This window comes from Centropristis striata, chromosome 9, assembly GCF_030273125.1.
Source record: "Centropristis striata isolate RG_2023a ecotype Rhode Island chromosome 9, C.striata_1.0, whole genome shotgun sequence".
In the NCBI taxonomy this organism is placed as follows: Eukaryota; Metazoa; Chordata; class Actinopteri; order Perciformes; family Serranidae; genus Centropristis; species Centropristis striata.
Window position 1 is genome coordinate 15334774 of NC_081525.1, and position 20255 is coordinate 15355028.

At 39.5% G+C, this 20255-nt stretch overlaps 1 protein-coding gene and 1 non-coding gene across 2 annotated transcripts; one reads left to right on the forward strand and one right to left on the reverse strand.

Annotated features, from left to right (window-relative positions):
* Positions 1-15977, reverse strand: lrrc8c (leucine rich repeat containing 8 VRAC subunit C). Its single transcript, XM_059341973.1, has 3 exons — positions 15869-15977; positions 8051-8193; positions 1-4331 (listed from the first exon to the last, which is right to left on the reverse strand). The coding sequence occupies exons 2-3, from the start codon at positions 8186-8188 to the stop codon at positions 2082-2084; spliced, it is 2388 nt and encodes a 795-aa protein (XP_059197956.1). The 5' UTR covers positions 8189-8193; positions 15869-15977; the 3' UTR covers positions 1-2081.
* A 3303-nt stretch (positions 15978-19280) lies between these two features.
* trnas-cga (transfer RNA serine (anticodon CGA)) lies at positions 19281-19362 on the forward strand. The gene has a single exon. It is a non-coding gene; the product is annotated as a tRNA-Ser (tRNA).
* Positions 19363-20255: the final 893 nt, after the last annotated feature.

Genomic DNA, 20255 nt, shown 5'->3' on the forward strand with positions numbered 1-20255 from the left:
TAATTTACAAATAAATCATTTTTATTGGCCAACAACATAAAACATACTGTTTATAAAAATACATTTTTGTAATAGGCTGCATACATCTTGTGCACATTTCAAGAGCTGAAGAACAACAATAGTATGACAAAGTCCTTTAGTTTTAATGCACTTCAAATTGATATCTTTCTATGATACAGAATTGTTTAGCTAAGGTATTACATGTACTTATGTAAGATATATCCTTTGTTTTTTGCATTTCCCCTGCTGCGATCCACGTGAGCTAACAGTCTACGTAGCATATAGCATACATAAGGCTACTGGCCAAAACTTAATTGAGGTCCTCAGTTTAGATTTACATTCAAGAATCAAATTATTTCATGTAGCAGTGACAAGAAATGTGCAATAAAATATATTGTATAGATTGCATTTTTGCTTTCTTGCTGAGAGTTAGACGAAAAAATCAATGTCACTCATGACTGTATGCTAAATATGAAGCTACAGTTAAGAGATGGGTAGCTTAGCATAAACACTATAAGCAAGAGGAAGTAGCTAGCCTGGTTCTGTGCAGTTATTTGAAAAAAAATCTGCTTACCAGCACCCCTAAAGCTCACTAAGAGACTCCAGGAACAGCCAAAATATGGCTATTTCTGTGCAGATCAAACAAAAGCTATAATGTGTGCATTGGTTAATTAGGACAGAGCCAGGCTCGTTGTTCTATCTCACTTATGGTCTTTGTGCATAGGTAAGCCAATTGCCTACTGTCAGTTTTCTCATCTAAGTCTCAGCATTAATTGTTCCTTTAAGAAGGAATTGTGGCTGGATAATATTTCAAAAGTAGGCTTGAGCGGCATCTTTTTTTTTCATACAGTCATATCAATTTTTTTCATACAGAATACCAAATTTCATCAGTACTGGTTATACTGTATACGTTTATGCAGTGATTCCACAAGCTCTTGTCAAGAAAGACATCTATTCTCCATATTAAACAGGAAAACACAAATTGAGACCTTCTAAATTCAAGTTCCTTTCTTTCACCAAACTAAGGCTAGCTTAACATATTAGCATAAGTCATCTAAATTACACTACATTCAAAGTTGACAGAAACAAAATAAAACCCATGAATACCGTCTTGGTTAGTCTTTCTAATGTTCCAACAATCCCCAACTCTGGTCTCGTTGAAATAAATCCTTAATTCACAGACTGAGATGTGAAAATATGGTGCCTTGACTTGGTGTGCCGTGCTGGCTGCCCGCTGACTTTCAACGGCTATCTGTCTTTCTCTTTTAAATTTGAAAAAATAAATTGACAAAAAAACCCAGAAACAGCATGGTCCTTGTTGGCTGGCTCAGCTTTATCTTTGGGACTAAACCCAAAAATACCCCCAAACTGAGGCATTTTACTTTTCTACTAGTCCTGTAACTTTATCCCAACCACCTGAAGTACATCGCCACTATACACCATCTACCTGTCAGTTTAATAGAAAGAGCAGCATCAATAACCCCGTTTCCATTTCACGCATTACCCGGGTAATTCGTCTGATTGGGTGTGGCTAGGGGAAGAGGCCCTATGGGCGATTTATTTGGGGAATTTTAGTCCAGAAATTGCCTTCATGCTGATTGGATGATTTTCGCAGTCATTTTTTTTCTCCGTGGGCTTGACATCAGTAGGACTCGCATGGTGTTTACATAATCAGCAAAAAGCAGCAAGGGATTGTTGTAAGAGGAGACACGCTGTCTGCGAGGGTGAAATAAGTGGGTGGGGTGACTTGTCAGACTAATGCGTGTAATGTAAACGGGGCTTATACTTTTGATGGTATTAAAAACCCTAAAAAAAACATGATTTCTATACGTATAACGTAATGTGATACAGTGTGATACCGCCCAAGCCTAGTCAAAAGTGAATAACAACTTAACAGCAGCCCTGTTGAAGCCACACATATTGTGACAATGTATGAATAAGTAATTTTTTCTCCATCAAAGGAAAAAAACAACTTTTAACAGTAGTGGAATACTTAAGCATGGTAATGAGTTCATAAAAAACAAAAGTTCTGAATTGGTAGACAGAACACACAGCAGGCACTGTGGCGACAGTAAGGCATCTCACTCAGCCTTCATTTGATCCCTGACATCAGAAGGCAGAGTTTCAAACAGTGCGTCTTCCACTATAAGGCCACTGCGCTTCAAAGCACGACAGCAACCCAGCTCTTGTGGCAGGAACTCAAAGTGGTTGCATTTGAGGTCCAAGTATGTCAGTAGAGCTAGGTAGGAAATTTTTGGCGAGAGAATGGAGAGTGAGTTTTTGCCAAGCTTTAGTGTTTTGAGCTTTTTGCAAAAGAAGAGCTCATCTGGTAGGTTTTCGATTTTGTTACAGGTGACAGAGAAATACTGTAGACTCTGAAGAACCCCAATTTCTGGAGGGATGAACCGGATGTCATTGTTGGACAGGTCCAGGTAGCGCAGTTTGTTGCACAAGAACAGGTGAGAGGGCAATATCTCGATCTTGTTGTGGCTGAAGTAGAGGCGCTCTAGGCTGCCAAGCTTCTTGATGTGCTCCGGGATATACATGATACCATTGTACCAAAGTTTGAGGCAGGTGAGTTTCCGAAGATGTTGAAAGCTGATGATCTCCTCTATTGAGCGAAGGTTATTCTCTTTCAGGTCAAGCTCTTGCAGATTCGTTAGGCTGAAAATTGCATGTGGGATGCGTTCCAGATCACAACGCACAAGATCCAGCTCAACCAGATTGGTCATCTTTTTCAGGTTGTTGAGCATTACTAGCTTGGTGCCATCATTGTGTAGGTACAGCCGCTGCAGATGGCTCGAGACATCCACTATTGACTGGGGTATCTTGGTGAAATTACTCTTTAGTGAAAGAGTTTTCAAACACTTCATCTCCCGCAGCGACTCAAGAACTATATTCTTGGAGGCATCGGGGCTCAGAGATCCAGTGAGATAGAGCTCCTCTAAGTTGCGCAGGCCATACATCCAGTTCGGAAGCTCCCTGTTATCATCGAATTTCACACGAAGCACTTTTAGGTTCTCTTTGAGGAAGGAGGTAGCTGTTGTGTGCGACTTTAGAGAGCATTGGTAAAGAGACAACTCTTGAAGGTCTTCCAGCTGAGAGATCGAGGCAGGGATGGTGACATTGTTGATGATTTCTAGCTTGAGGGACTGCAGCTCTGTCAGCTCAAAGACAGTGTCGGGTAACCCAGGGAGCATGAACAGCTGGAGTTCAAGTCTGTCTTTGCCGTTAGTTTGCAGTCTCTGACGCAATTTCTCCGCGGTCCACTCATGGTTGAGGTTGAGCTGTTTCAGTTTGTTCTCACTGACTTCGGACAGAAAAACTGCAAATCGCTTCGAATACAGTGGGTCATATTGATCAATCATGTGTAGCATGAAAGCAAAGTCATTCTTGACATCTGGGATGTCATTGATGCCTGTTTCCTGTCGCACATACTCAAAGGAGTATTCTTTCAGTGATCGGTAGAACAGCCAGTAAGAGGTGTAAAGGCTTGTTAATCCATAGACAGCCACTAAGCACAAGTAACAGTAAGAAAGCTTAGAAAACAGATGAGCCATAGTGTGGTTACATTCAAAGTCATTGTAGCCTGTCATGTCCTGGATCTCGACTTCGCAACGCACTCTATTCCGCACTTTATTCACTAGAGAACTATTATAAGCAATGATCAGGAGGAATTTAAAGACTTTGAACACTGTCTGTCGAACGTACATAAGATAGAGGATGTCTCCTTCCTCGACGTGCAAACGAAACTTCTTCACCTTTTCAAAAAGAGCCTTAGCTTGTTCACCCTCTTTTTTATCCAAGACACTTGCCGACGGCTTGTCAACTACAATCTTTTCCGGGATCGACCGAAGAGACTGTGTCTTCTCCAAACTTCCTTCACCGGGAGACACGGCGATGTTGGATCTAGAAGTGGCACTCTTTTTATGGTCCTTTTCTTCAGGATTTTCTCCGGACACCTCGGACAGAGCTCGTGTGGTCCAGGGAGAGTCGAAACACTTGCCAAGCATTGAGATAAAATGTTCTATTTTAGAGCTCGAGCCAGGGAATTTGAACCAGAAGTTGCTGCACACCATGAAAATGAGAGTGTGTATAAGAACCAAATAAGGAAAGTACTTGGCATACCAATGCAGAGCCTTCTCATAACACATCTGATTGATGAAGCTGTACTGTTGAAGATCCAGATCGGTTTTCAGGCCTGTCATTTCCCTTGGTACAGCTGAAATATTGGATTGCGGTTGCAACAGTGACTTCACTTCCACTTCACTTGTGTTCTCCGGAGGTGACGAAACTCTCTGAGGAAGGCATATGATTTTATCTTGCATTACCTAAAATGAAATGCAGAGGAGAGATTAGACAAACTTTAAAGGCATCCTCTTACAAATCCCCACATCACACTAAGCCCTAAGCATTACTATAACAGGGCTGTTCTTCGTCTGAATGCAGCTTAGGGATGCCTGATTTTCCCACCTGGATTCTCCCTGGGGAAGGACAATTTCTTAGGCATTTCTAGTTCTACACATGAGCATGACAAAGTCTCAAAACAGGGACAGTGTCACCGTGACAGCAGTGCAATGTGATGGGAGTAGAGATCACAACACAAATCACATTTACAATGATTACATCCAAAGTCAGATTTAACTGAAACTTGTGCAAAGTAGCCTTTATAAGCATTTGACTATTACATTTGGACACATTTGTGCTGTAAGGAGACGCTGTGCTCTCACTGGCTGTAGTCTTGTGGAGTTCAAGTGCAACTTTATGGCCTTCATCATGGCTAGTTCTTTGATGTCAGTCTGATGTGTTTGGGCCTTTACAAGGCACAAGTAATAGCCTATCAACTAGAGGTGGTGGAAGATACTTGAGTCACGATATGATATTATTGCGATTTTAAGCATTTTGCAATATGGTGAGTATCGGGATACAATATATTGCGATTTAACTGTTTAATTGCATTTTGTGTCCACAAAATTAAATTGTTTTGTTAAATAAGAGAAAATTCTCAGTCTATTCACCTCACTTCAGCCTTTTATTCCTCAACAATGAGAGTCAAACCAACAGACTGACCAACAAGGTATTCAGTCAAACTGAACTTAACTGATGTCAAACATGCATGGACAACAACAATTGTAGCATTTTCTCAAACTTCCCTCAAGTTTAAGCTTCAGTGCTCTGAATTATTTTGAATGAAACATAAAAAAAACGCTAACTTTGCAGCGTTATTTTGACAACTTCTCAATATGACATCCTGACACCTATAGATTCCTGAGATCTTCTACTTTGATATGATACTAGTATCTCCAGTATATTCATAAAAGTGAGCCCACTACAGCCTCTGAAAAAAAAAAGCGAAAATACAGATGTCGGAACGCTGAATATCCAGACTTGGTGGCCGTGAATCGATATAAGATTGCCACACAAAATATCGTGATACTATGCTGTATCGATATTTTTCCCCCACCTCTAGTATCAACATTACTGAAGGCTCACAGTTGAACAGATCTGCACCGGTGAGTGAGAGGAGGGGGTGTGTCAAACATAAGGCAGCAGATATTACTAAAGTTGCAAAAAAAACATCACAACCCTCTCCACAGAAGTTGCCTAAACACCCATGGGTTTCCACTAGTAGTATTTTGACCAGCCATTATCATAGTCTATAAAGATGCAGCACAGGATACAGACATTTTATCCACTTGACATATAGCACGGACCTGCTGTACATTCAACCCGCCATTATTTCACGTTTTAAGTGTTAGTAGAGTCCAGTCTGCTGTAGTTCATACACTTCACTATTAAGTGGAATACAGTAACAATTGACTTCATGATCATAGAAATGTTTGTATCATGCCTTAACTAAAGTCCATCCCACCCCTCAGCCCTCCCTCGCTTGGCATCACAGGCCAGAAACACACAGGTTCAACAGAAGTTCCTTCCTATCTGCAATAATTCATCAAACTCATTGCCAACAAGGTAACAGTGATAATGGATCATAAACTGACTTGAACTTGCTACATGTAGGATTCACAGATCAGGCTTTAGGACACAGGAATGAGCCCTTAAACCCACAAGTAAGTTGGCATTTTAGCCCCCTGGGGTCTCTCCTCTCTAACTCAATGAAGGTTTTGAATGGTCTTTGGTTAGATGCCTGAAATAATATCTGTGGTTAACACAAGCTGAAGAAATGTTCATGATTTGTTGTACGCCATAAAACACGTTAGTAAAAACGTGTAAGCATCAGAAATGTGTGTTTACCACAGAGCTTATTTTCTGCATTGATCCAAAATCCAGTGCAAAAATCCCATAGGTGTACCATATGTTGCTTGGTTTGTTCTCTATTACAGTGCAGATAAACGTTTTTCAGATTTCCCGGACATCCTGGTTTCTTTAAGTAACCTGGTTTACTGAGTGCATGTAAGCACACTGACTATTGGCAAAAAAGTTGGTTTCAGTAAACAACCACTGCCTGCAGTGTTTACTGTAATTAATGAAAAACAGCTGCTTCACTTTGCAATGCTCATAACAGGAAATGGGCACTTAAATTCAGTGTCTGCAGGCTTGAAGAGGAGACATTTTGTGTACTTTGTTTGTCTGTCTGATATTAAACTCAGCATATTACAGTGTCACATGATGTTAAACTATTAGATTAAGTAATGCAAGGAAACTACATTGGTGGGGTGACTACAAAAGGACACTACTACTACAGTAAGGGCAGTGCAGTTGTGCTGCAGCACATCACAGACTGAAATGCAAAGTCAGGTCTGCTGGGGACTCTGCAGAGCTGATCTGCAGAGTTCTGCCAGCTCAGTCTCTCTGTGTATTTCTCCCTCTAAGGCAATGAGGTAATTACACAAAATGGCATGTTGATAATGTTCTGACTTATAACGTAAACTCGACTAAATAAATAATTATCTACTCAATTTACTAAATATAAGATCATGTCCAAACACTGTTATAGTGGGAGCGGGAAACAATAGCTTTTCCCACTCTGATAAATATCATGTTAACAGTTTTCTAAAAATGTTTTGGTATGCTTTGCAGAATTTACACTACGGAGTATTGCATGAGCCAAAACCAGTATTATTCCCCACGGAGAGAAGTTCAGCACAAGAGGCCACAGCAGTTTGGAATCTTATGTTTACTAAAAGGGGCTGGGTGGGTAAATGTTTCCACTGGTAAACTCATGTTGGGCTGAATGCTTCCTTTGGTGCACACAGTCCAGGTTGTAAAAGCAGGGAATTTGTGCTTTTGAGCTGGTGCCAATGCAGCAGGCAGAGCAGTAACGTCTGTCAGAGAGCCTATGGGTTTGCTCTAGTCAATTAAATTACTCTACTAAAAACAGTAGGACAACTCCTTTTATCTCATATGCATGCTGTAGCTTAAACTCAGTTACATTAGCACTTTCAAAGAGAAGGTTACAGTCTAAAATGGAAACACAAGCAGCACTAGCCATTAGAAAACCTTATGCAATACATGAAGTTAAAGCCTGTTCTCTTAACCCTCCTGTTATGTTCGTTTTTAAGGAGAAGCAATAATGTTCGTGGGTCAATTAGCATGTTTAATTATCCAAAAGTGTCAGAAACCAAAAAATCCCAATAAACATTGTTTATATTTCATGATTAACTCCATTACTAACCATTTCAATCAATATTTAGTGCACTGGTGTTCTTTACCTCTCACAGATCATGGTTCAATGAGGATAATTCACTTTTTTTTTTTTAAATGCACATTAAAAAAAATGTTTTTATGTACATCAGAAAGACCTACATATAAAATACAATAGTTTTACATGACATTGAGTTTTTGAAAATTTGATTTAACATTTTTTATTTTTTTATTTTTAGGAGAGATGTTGATAAATGAACACCTCTTCTGTTCAAGTCAGATTGACCGGAACAGTATCTATGTAATATAAACATGCAAAAATGTGAAAAGAACAATTTTCTTTTTTTTCCCCGAAAAAATACTTTAAACTTGAAATGGGTCAGTTTGACCCGCAACATAACTGCAGGGTTAAGTAGAGCTATCAAGGTGGGGCATTGTTACTGACCTGAAGAGTACATCCAAAGACTCCAATCATGAGCATGACGACAGACAGGTAATCCGTGAACACATCCCACCACGGCTTCAGGACTCTGAACGCTGGCTGCTGTTCAGAGAACTGCCGGAATTCCATCACAGGAATCATGATGCCTGGGAACAAAAGAGTGGAAAATCATTATTACTCACTTGACTTTCAGTGCATACAATGGGAAAAATGGTCTGGCCATAGAAAGGTGAAACAATGGTGTAATGTATTTTACAGTATAAAGGATATTCAAGGTTTATCACAACAGTATGAACTTTTAACCTCCATTAATGTCCCCCTCAAGATGAATTGCAATAGTATTAATCCTCAATTTTTCATCTAGTGCCACCATCAGGAGAAATTTTCAATTTGTCCATTACTTTTGGTTTATGACCAAACATCTGCAAAAACTGGTCACATTTCAATCACCTTCAGATGTACTTTGTGTTTAGTGCTAATTAGCAAACAAACTAAACTAAGATGGTGAACATGATAAAACATATCCACCTTATTTTTAATGCAGAATTAAATAGTTGTCTAACTTTCAGTTGTCACACCGCGGTGAGGTTGTCTTATTTTGTGATCTCGTCTCATTATTTCCTGTTTTATTTTGAAATAGTCACTCTCCTCTCGTTTCAGGTCACTTGCCATTCCCCGTGTGTCATTTGTCTGATTGTCTCCCTAATCACCGATTGTGTTCATCTGGTGCTCCCTTTCCTCCATGTGTTCAAATAGTCTGCATTTTCTCTTGTCTTTTGCCAGTATGTTTGACCCCGTCACCATACCAGCCCGTGCTGTTGTATATGCCACAGCTACAGCCTTGCCTCGCCTTATTGAGTTGTCCTCGCTAGAGTGATTTTTCTTTGTAACTTTATAGTGTAGCGCTAGTGTTTAATTTCTTAGTTTTTCTTGATAGCCGTTTTGTTTTCCTCCAGTTGGATTGATTTCGTGTTCTGTTATTTTTCTTCCCTTTAGTCCCTTCTCCAGGTTTTTCGGAGCGTTTTGTAGATTCTTTATTTTTCCCCATCAGGTTTGGTTCCTCCCTTTTGGAGCGCCTTTTGTTGTTAGATATTCCTTTGTTAGATTTCCCCTTGTCAGGTTAGATAGATTTCCCTGTTTTCATAGATTAGGATTTGTTAGTTTATTGATTAATGTTGATAGGGTTCCAGTGCCTTTCCTCCTTTTGGAACAACTTTTATTTTATTAGATATCTCAGCTTCAGGAGTTTTGTAACTCGTTGGTTTTTCACTCTGTTGAGGATTTCTCTTGTTGCTTCTTTAATAAAGAGACTTTAAGTACACCTGCTCTGCGTCTGAGTCCTGCCTTGAGCCCGGCCTGACACCGGTCTAATGGGCTCTAATGATTGAGTCCTTCAGTTAATCTCACCAGCTTTTGTAGTTTATTCAACTATGTTGTGGGAGCACAAAAGCGAAATGGTCAACAAGTTCTCCAACATAAACGGCAGAAGAGGTAATGTGTCAGTACCACAAATTACAGCATGAAGGCACATATCACGGCTCGCGGTACGACGGTCCGCAGTTGTAAAAAGGCTATAGTTTCTGTGGATTTATGTTGTAAAGCCAATGACCTAGGTTTAGGGCAAAAAACCTTCCTGGTAAGGCGTTACTGTAGCAGTAAAACAGCAACTCCAGTGTCATGTGAGCTAATATTACTGTTTTTGACAAGTAGTCTGGAGGGTTTAGAGCAAGTATGGATGCATATAATGACTTCAGTTTCCTGTCATAAAAAGGGCTGGCACACTGCAAGTTAAAGAGAAGAAATTATTCTTATTGCACAGTACACTTAATCCGTTATTGATTTTATTAGGTGATCCTTTCTTGGGTGTCTAAAATGTGTTTGGCATTTGCCACCGTCCAGCAGTACATTGCTGAGCTTCCATGTCGGTGACGTTAATCCTGCCTGCTTCTCCAGTAGTTAATACACTGACTATGAATAATAGATTCCTCATACAACCCCATTTCAACTATCCCTCAGTATATCTGCTTATAAAACAAAGCAGTATTTGATCAATTGAAGGTGAATTACTTTCGCAGTTCGCAGATTGCTGCCATGGTTTGTCACTGGAACAAACTAGTTTGCTGCTACTTCCACAAACTCACTGGAAGTTACACTCACAATGACTTTTACAGCAGAGACTAGGTGGATACCTTCTTCATCAGCATTTTAGCAATGTCATTAAGCACAACCTCACAGAGTTGTTAGCATGTGAGTGAGTCTTAGGCCAAGAGCTAGGCTCCGGGTCCAATGCAGAAGTGCCTTTAACCTGCATTCTTTCTAATGACCAGCAGGGGGTGACTCCACTGGTTACAATAGGTGTGTTTCCACTGAGCACTTTGAGTACTTTTTGGAAAGCGACTGAGTGTTTTGGCTACGCCCACTAGTTAGTTCCCCTCGCCCTCTGTTCCCATACAGGTACTTTTGTAGCGGCTAACCAACGGAGTTCGAATGTGACAACAGACCGACGCGGCAAGCAGTGTTGCCAACTTAGCTTCTGTCGCTACATTTAGCGACTATTCAGACCCCTCTAGTGACTCTTTCTCAAAAAAGTGACTAGTGACAAATCTAGCTGCTTTTTCTGGTGTTATTGGAGACTTTTGGAGACTTCCTACTCTTCTTAACAAGCAGCATGCGCCATCCCAAAGCAATCACAAGCGGCCCAGTCCTCCCGCAACAGGCTCTCCCAGCAGAGCAGGAGATGTTAACCCCTCAGCGTCCAGTTTGCAGCAGTCTGCAAATGAATCACGCACGCGTGCGCGGGATCGCCGCCTCAACCATATCCAATCAGCGCTGGCTAGTAAGTAGCGGCTCAGAAAAGTACCTATTTGAGGCAGGAACTTTCTGAGCCACTACCTGAGCCGTTAACCGGTGAAGTTGGACAGATCCTCTCTCCCAAGCCACACCCATAGCGGCTCACTAGAGGGAAAAGTACCAAATGGAAGGAAGTCTGAGGTCTAAGAGAATATGAACCTACTTATCACTTGTGCTGGACAAGACTTGAAACTAACGATTGAGACCATAAACTCATAATGAGAATGTTTATTGAGGCAATAAATCAAGTGAGAAGTAGGGTACAAAATATATACAGAACACAGAATGTTTCCTCAATCTGATGACTCCATCTCTAGTGGCTCTCCAACATTATACAAACGCACATTACAAATGTAATTATTAAGGGTCAGTGCCCACAAAAGACTAAATAAATGACTCATTTAGTAGAGCTTGTGTTTGCACATTACCTTCATAGCCCAGTCAGCCCACATGTTTGTAAAGTGGCTCCACAATGAACACGACTACAAACAAAATTGAATTACACCAGCTCTTTCATTGTTCACACAAAGCTATTAATCGCTTAACAGACTAATAAAAACCTGTGTTTGTTAACGGCTTAGGCATAAAAAAGGGATGTGTGTCCCTGATGCAGCTCTCTGCTCACACTGTGGTCACCTTCTGTAAAGTGCTTACTATAGCTGCAAGTGTCCTATTTCCAGTGTCAGTCTAGCTGTCTAGCGGTTGGCTGCAGTTCCATTTAAACTGAAACGGCCTAGTCGATGAAAATTCTGTATAAGCTTATCTTTTTTTTCTAATAAAAAAATCACATTTATTTGTTAATATTTTTTTTGCATAATTCTATCACAATAAGGGATGGGAATAATTAATCGATGATAAATGGTCATTGAGAATTTAGTCGATCAAATGGAATTTTTAATCGATCTGTGTATTTTTTAATTTTATCTATGACTGGTATCAGTACTCACTGAACTGAAACACGGCTGAGCGTTCAGTTCTGTGACCGTACGTCAATAAGCCAAAGAACTGAGAATTAAGTTGGATAAGGCTACAGTTTGCAAACTGCAAGTTGCAATAACAATTATAAAACACACAAATACAAGAGTATTAATTAGAGCAAAACTAGCTTACTGTATCAAACCTTGCTAGCATGGTTTGAATGGCATGGTCTCTGGGGGCTCCGCTGTCCCCTGGCTCGTAGCGCCGCTAGCGGTGCTAATCACCGGCGAGACCTACTGGTGATCTCGCTACGAGCCAGGGGACAGCGGAGCCGCCAAGAGACCTTTCGCCTTTCAACTTTCGCTCTAAACTATTTAAAACACCATCTACAGCTAAAGAGAGTTTCGCGTCTGCAGCAGCCATGTTGGATCCGTAAGAAAACTACAAGCTTCCAAGTGCCAAGTAGTACGCGTCATCGTCTTGCCATCCCTCCCCGCTCTGTGATTGGATCCCTAAAACAGGGCTAAGAAACTGCCGTGGTTTCCAGATCGCCTGGAGGTTCGAAATTAAATTTGAGCGCGCAAGGCAGTATGGGTATACCCAGGCTATCATCATGCCTCTTCTGGGGCTAAAACATAAAACATTGAACTCCTTGACGTTATCTTTACAGTTTAATCTCACTTGAGTTAGTTTTACGATCGACAGGAAGTCTCTTTTTGTCCTTTCAAAATAAAAGCATATGTTATCAAAACAGGCCCATGTATGTTTTTATACATACTGGAGTATGTATAAAAACATAGCGATTCATTGAGTAATTGATCGTTAACATTATAGATAATCGAGTTGTTCACTAATCACAATGCATTTGGAAACAATAAATGCTAAAAAAAAATTAAAAATTGAATACAAACATGTACAATACGTGTATTAAAGTTGAAGCAGGTATTATGAATAAGCTCCAAGGTGCCAGACCATAATGTACAGTGTTTTATTATTTGCAGCTCCACAGTGCCAAAGAGACGTGTGCTGTCAATAGCTGAATACAGCTACACTCCAGCTTTAGTTCATTATTAATGACTTTAGCTGTAGGGTAACACTGAATAGGTTTCTAAAAGCCTACTGGCTTTCAGGAGATCATATTTTTGATAGTTCAATTAAGTTTTTCACACAAATGTCTTTATTGATTCTTCCGTCTCAGCATCATGACAGCAGGCAGGAGAGTAGCCAGTGAGGGGATGTTTACACTGAACTGTCTACAGACAGCTGACTTAAAAGGTCAGTTAAGATAAATTACAAGAACCATTTCTCTGCCTTAACTCTAATTGTATGTGGTCGTGCAGATAGTTTGAGATATCCATCTCAGTGGAAATTTGTTTCTAGCATTGAAAAGTTATTTCAATACAGCAACATCTGTATCCAGGAACAACAATTGAGTCTGGACTTATGCAGAGCTCATTGTGAAAAGTTAATTTGAACTACTTTTTGAACAAAGCAACTAAATAATTAATAAGAATTTACTCAAGTTACTAAAGTTCAATTTGGAGGCCCTATATGTGAATATTTCTATTTTGTTCAAGCTTTGAGTCCGCAACATCACAGTTACTTAGTTAGATGGTTATAATGGGTCTCAGTCTTTTCTGAACTGATTCATCTTCTTTTTTTAGCTATTTCGTGACCTCTCCACACACACATCTTGCATGCTGATGACCTACTATTGTTCAAACCAGTATATTTTTGTTAGAGGCGTGTCAGACTGAAATGGGTACATTTCAGCACAGACTGCAAGGTTCTTCTAGCCTATAATAATAATTGCCTACAAACGTATGCAATATTCTTTTTTATTTTTGCAGAATCATAGATTTCCTTGTAGCCCTTGAGCAAACTTTCTGAGACTCAGTACCAGTCTGCACCGTAGGGACTAGGAACCTCTTATAAGAAACCCAGCACTATATGAAGTAGGCCGAAGCAACTACAACATTAACATGCTTTTTATGTTTTAATGCGTTATTTCCGACAATCGAACAACATTAATGTACAGTGTTCCAACACCCTGAGCAAAGCTTTTTAGTATAATTTGTACTTTTACTTTTGACATTTTCTATATTTTGAATTAGGACTTCTCAGAGCAGGGCTCGTCACCCAACTCCCTCAACCATGTTTTGTGAGATTATTCCAGAGTTACAGTGGCAGGCTTAGGCTGTCTGAGGGGCAGGGGTAGGGCGCAGCAAATTAAAATTCACAAAAAACAGGAGACAATCTGTATAGCCGCAATATAGAAGTTTTTTGGACAGCGTTTTTACCTTCAGATCCTTAGACGTGGGATCATCTACTGGAAGGGAAATTTATCATGTCCTATCTACTAGGGGGGCTTCCACTTTTGATGCATTTTTTTCAGATTGGTCTACCCTCAAAAACGTCAATATAAGGCCTGTGTACATACAGCAAAATATGACATTTTCAACTGGAAATGTTTCTGTGAAAACAAAAGTAAATAACTTTTTAAGTAACTTTAGTTTTTATGTGACTTCCTGTGGCTTACGGTTTGTGAATCTATTTTTTAACGTAACTTCTGTGGCTCATGTGACACTAACTACTTCACTTCCAGCATTTATGTACATTTATTTACTATTTAAACAGTCTTTTATAACACCTTACCAGAAAGTTTTTTTGCCCTAAACCTAGGTCAGTGGTTTTATAGCCTAAATTCACTGAAACTGCAGCCCTTTTACAACCGTGAACCATACGTCTATTTTGACAACAATCATATGTGTCGTTATGGGTGGTATTGACAAACAGCCTATTCTGTCAATTAGGATGGAGATCTTGCTGGCTGTTTTTTTTTGGAAAACGGGGGCACCAAGGGGGGCAGTTCCCCCTTAGTCCCTCACCTAAGTCCACCAGTGTTGATACTTGTGATTATGAAAAACTTTTTCAGTGCTATGAGCACCAAAAACACATTCCTACATTTTATTTAAAGGGGTGCATACAGAAATGTAACATTGTACCACCATAGAGATGGAGAACTCATAAAACACGAACAATCAAAAGTGGTCAAATTTGCAGCAGCAGTTAATACAATATTTTTTACTTGTATGTAGCTCCAAAAACACTAAATTTTCCATAATGCAACTGTACAGCGTCTCTGATTAGATCCTCTGTGCCTAGAAGGCAAGCGTCTTTCACACTCCACATGTCCGGTTTGTAAGGTGGGCTGGTGACATCATCACTACTACTCCTACTGACAGTTGAACTGAACCAAATATGTAAAATAAATTCCAGGTAGTGAATTCCCAAAACTTGGGCTACTAGAATAAAATCTTTTTACCTGGCTATATACCAAAAAATGGTAAGTGGGGAAAGTGGTTAGTCATTTGACTGTGTGACTCTTTGATGTTTCTTTAATAACAGGGTGGATTCATGGAAAATAAAAAATAAAAGAAACAGCCCTGAGAAAGGCGTTATGTATGTCAGTGTGTGACGCCTGTAGTTTGTAATAGCTTCTTAGGAAAAATACTGTCTCTCCACTGGATGAGTCAGCCATTGAGTTGAGCTGACCAGGCCATATCCTTGTCCCTTCCTGACAGGAAATTTGTCTGAATCCCAGATATCCAAAAACAGACATGTTTGGAACACACCCAGCCCCAGGCACACAAAAAGTCCTGTCTCGTTAAGGGAGTGGAAAAAAACTACCCGCATTGCAGAAAAAATATATATCGGCTGTTATTAATGAGGCGCACTTTTGTTAGACTTTATAGAGAAACGGAAGCTCTTGTAAAAAAAAAAGTGCGAATACAGTCAGAAGAGCTGTGATTCATCCTGAGATCAGCACAAACCATCAATAAGTCCTCCGGTCAACGGGGGAGCTGAGTTCCCCGGTAGAAAACAGAGGATACATTTAGAAGCGAGAGAGAGAAATGCGTATTCACAGTGGCTGTATTATACCTAGCAGGTAAACTAACGGGAAACTAGTTGGAGACGCTCCGCCGACCACAGACGCTATCTATACGCAGGATCAGTTATTATATCTACATCATAGCGGTGTTAGTGACTTACCTTCCTTCAGATGAGAGCTGGAGTTGAGGATGTTAGTGATCGGCTTTCATGCGTTGAGGTTTCGGATCATGATGTGCGCGGTCCCCCTTCTTTTCTGTCCGCCAACCTTCCCGGATCCTCGGCCGGACCATGCAGGCATGTACTGTCAGCCCCAGGGGCGTGGACTGTTGGAGACAGCCCGCACACTCTTTACTAGACGGCTGAGAGTGGGAAAGGCCAAAACTGGAGCTAATACTTACAACAACAACAACAACAACAACAACAACAACAACAGCTATAGTATAATTATCTTATATGCTTATTAAATATATATTGTTTTGTTTTTTTGCCTTTTCAACCTGATAAATAAAAGTACCTTTTTTTTAAACTAAAAACTAACTAAGTACATTTACTCAAGTACTGTATATTTATAGTATAATTTTGAGGTACTTGTACTTTACTTGAGTATTTCCATTTTATGTGACTTTATCCCTCTACTTCACTACATTTTGAGACAAATATTGTACTTTTTACTCCACTACATTTAACTGACAGCTTTAGTTACTTTTCACGTCAAGATTTAACATGAAAATCATGATAGCCTACATTTAAAGTAATTAGATTTGTTTTTTAATTAAACCTCAAAACAGTATATTAAGTAGTTTAAATTAGGCATGTCTTGAGAAAACTCAAACACTGCTTACATAAATACATCAATAAAAATAATAATCCAATAATATATTTGGAATTATAAAACATTATGAGTAAGTCCATTCTGCATAACCAGTACTTTAATTATAGTGGAGTAATTTCACAGCGTGGTAATAGTACTTTCCACCACTGGGAAGAAGCACTTACACTCTGTAACCAATACAACGATGAAAGTACTTTATTCCAGGTAAAAATCATACTTATTCAAAAACCTTGCCAAAGTAAAAGTCCAGACCTGTCATCATTGAAATGAAGCCTACTTAAAGTATCAAAAGTACCAATTAAACTGCCATCAGCTGATCACCGGGGGAAGAGCCAGATGTTGTAAACATTTGGCCTTTTCACCGCAGCTATATGGATAATTTTTCAAGCCAACTGAGGTATAAGAATACCTAAAATTCTGTATATCCTTTGGAAGTCTCACAATTTTAAGCTTCTATCTTGTTACTTTTTCTGACACTAGCCCCTTTCATAGTGCCTTGTTATGGACATTTACGGCTCTGTAACGTCTCGTCTGCACTATGAACGCGCCAGAAGCGGGATGCCGGGATCAAGTGATCCCACCAATTTCCCATCTCTGTGACTCCCTCTGGAGGCGGAAAATTGGTGGGATCACTTGATCCCGACTGTTGGAAGCGGGTCCACTATGAAAGGGCCATCCCGGCAAGGCGGAATATTACGCATGACGTCCAACATACACCTCCCACTTGGTTCGACAGTCATCGCTGTTCAGCAGCACAGCAACTGCAGCTGCTGTCACTTACTGTGCACAGTGTCCGCTGCGTATTGTAAACAAACTGGCATGCTAACTGTACACAAAGTATCCACCGCTGATTGTAAAAAAACCGGCATCACAACTGTGCACAATTGAAAAGCAGATAATAATGCCTGATTTTACAGTTTCGTAAGCTCTGCGTATTATTGGCAATTCTTTTTTTAAGAGAACATACTTTTCAAACCAGGTTTTTAGGGTAAAAGGGTAAAAAAAAAAGATTCAGGGCTTTTGGCAGAACATTTGGGGCCAGCTCCTTCCCTGCTGATCACCAGTGTAATTTGAATTCAAATCAACAAAACATATAAAAGTGTGTTTTTTATTACATTTTTTTTGACAAGTCAGTTTCCTGACTGTATCTTGCAACACTATTGCGACACTACGGTGACACTAATGCGGTGACAAAATCTGTCCAGCAGACAGAAAGCAAAGCACTAAAATCTGCTTCTGTGGCAGTTCGTGCTCCCATCAGTGTATCCAGGACCACATTTTGTCATGATGACACACACAGACACACAAAGCGAAAACAATACCAACCACAGACTGTCATAATCATAATTTTCTAAAAGTTTGGGAATTACTGTTTCCTTCACACTCCACTTTGACCTTTTGTTCTCTCTGCAGGAGGCCTTTCAGCTTTCACAGCTGTTTGGGCCTATCAGATTATTATGACCTATAACGGACATTTAAAGATTTCCTCTTGCTGCTGCTAGACAGAGTGAGAGTGAACGTCCAATGTATCATATTAATAATGTAAAATGACTGATTGCCATAGGGTTATTATCTTTACCTTTCCATCTCCACAATTCCATCACTGCATCTCTATAAATGTAATAAGAAGATGTCAGAGGGCAGATCCTGGCTGATACAATCAAGATCCAAGCCAACATGATGACAGAACAACAACTGAAAAACAGAAAAAAACATGCTGAGACCTTTTTTGCTGTCATTTCATGCTGTTACATATTGGTATTATATTGTTTGTTAAGGCAGGGGTTCCTAAACTTTGCCATGCCAAGGATACACATTGTTCTGCTCGCTTCTGTTTTGAATGATAGTTCACCTTGTTAGCAACCTGTCAATCAAAGCTAGCCACGGCCAAATAATAAACTTCTTTATCATCTATTTTCTTTTAAATGGGGCCATTATTTACACAGTTAACATTACATTGTCTTGAAGAAGACTTGAAATTAGCGATTGAGACCAAAATGTTGCCACAATATTTTTTTCTAAGGTAATAAATCAAGTGAGAAGTCCTCTCATTTTGTATTGAGATAGATAGGACCGGAGTTCTTTTGCAACCACCGTTTTACCCCTATTGGGATTTAGAAAGAATGCAGGCTGAAGGCACTTTCAGGTTGCTTCACTGCTCAGACTGGGAGGTTGTCGCCTTGTTTGAACTGCGACTTTCTTGACTTGGAAAAATTATCTATAAATTGACAAACATCATAAATGCAATTCATGGTACGATTCAAACAAGGGGGGGTTGTTGCTAATACCATACACATTTTTTCTTCCTAACTGTGATTCCCCGGGAAAGGGAGGGACTTCAATGCTCTATTTTTGTCTATTTTCTCCCCCAATGATTTCTTTTAGCCCTCCTCTTTACATAGAAAAAACTGCAGCACCCACAATATGTCACAATAATAAAACTGTGTTAAACTGGTATAACATTTTCACCTTACGTTAAATCTTAATATAAGTGATATCATAAAAAAACAAGACTGATTTGTTGTCCTTGGCATATGGCAAAGAGTGTATTATATTGCAAAGAAAGCCTTACATATGATGAAATTTTAATTTGAGAAAAAAAAAAGACTTCATAGTAACCACAAGAGAAAAAACATACCCTGCCTCTTTTCCTGACCCTCTCTCTCCCCTCCTAATAATTTTCATACGGTCCCTAATGTTTGCTCTATACGGTAGAGAATTGAAAAATGCATGTATCAGGTTGTTGTGGCCGAGTGGTTAAGGCGATGGACTCGAAATCCATTGGGGTCTCCCCGCGCAGGTTCGAATCCTGCCAACAACGAAAGACACTTTGGAACTGATGATGCATTTGGAGAGCTCCCTGCTGCAATGTTTCAAGAGCAAATGTTGTAGCAATAATTTAATAAAAGTTGGTTGTAAAAGACAAGTGAGGAAAAAAGTACTTAGATTTGACAGCAGGTGCTGCTGATAGACATAATAGAAATAACAGTGCAGGCAGCTAGCCAAGCAGATAAATCAGAAGAGAGGGTGTTTTGATGCATATTTAACAGGATCAACTTGAAATATCCATATTGCAACTTCAAATATCAATATTGCATGTTTTATTCCTCCAGGCAATGACTACCAACTGGATAGACAGAGAGAAAACATGATGTGACAGATCCTCTCCTGAGCAGATCACCATTTATAGTAAACTAAAAGTTGATTTGACTAACCTTTTTATTAATCATTAAACATCATAATCACATAATAATTATTTATGTTTATCTTTATTCTATTTCATTATCATTATTTTCTATTTTTATTGCCTTAACCTGTTTTTGTTCTGTACTTGTGCTTCTGCAACACCTGAATTTCCTCCATGGGGATCAATAAATTAATATTTTATCTTATCTCTTATCTTAATCCAATTATATATATATTGTGATTCCAGACCGCATGTTTGATGTAAGCATGTGATTTAATTTCCAAAATGCTTGCATGGTAGTTGCAGAACATAGCTTGCAGTGGTGGAGAAAGTATTCAGACCCTTTACTTAACTTCATTAAAAATTAAGTAGAAGTTAAGTAAAAGTATGAAGCATGATCAGTTAAATGTCCCCTGTGACTGTAACACTGTGATATGTTATACATGGTCGCCTATAAAGTATCCATGTATCACTGGATTAATATTACTCGTGCATTCATTTAAAAGCAGGATTTTACTGTTAAAGCT

What these genes read in the sequence shown, in the direction of transcription:
- lrrc8c (XM_059341973.1), bottom strand. Translation starts at nt 8,188, where the DNA reads ATGATTCCTGTGATGGAATTCCGGCAGTTCTCTGAACAGCAGCCAGCG. An exon ending in TCTTTGGATGTACTCTTCAG is followed by an intron (nt 4,332 to 8,050) that starts GTCAGTAACAAT and finishes ATTTCATTTTAG; the next exon opens with GTAATGCAAGATAAAATCAT.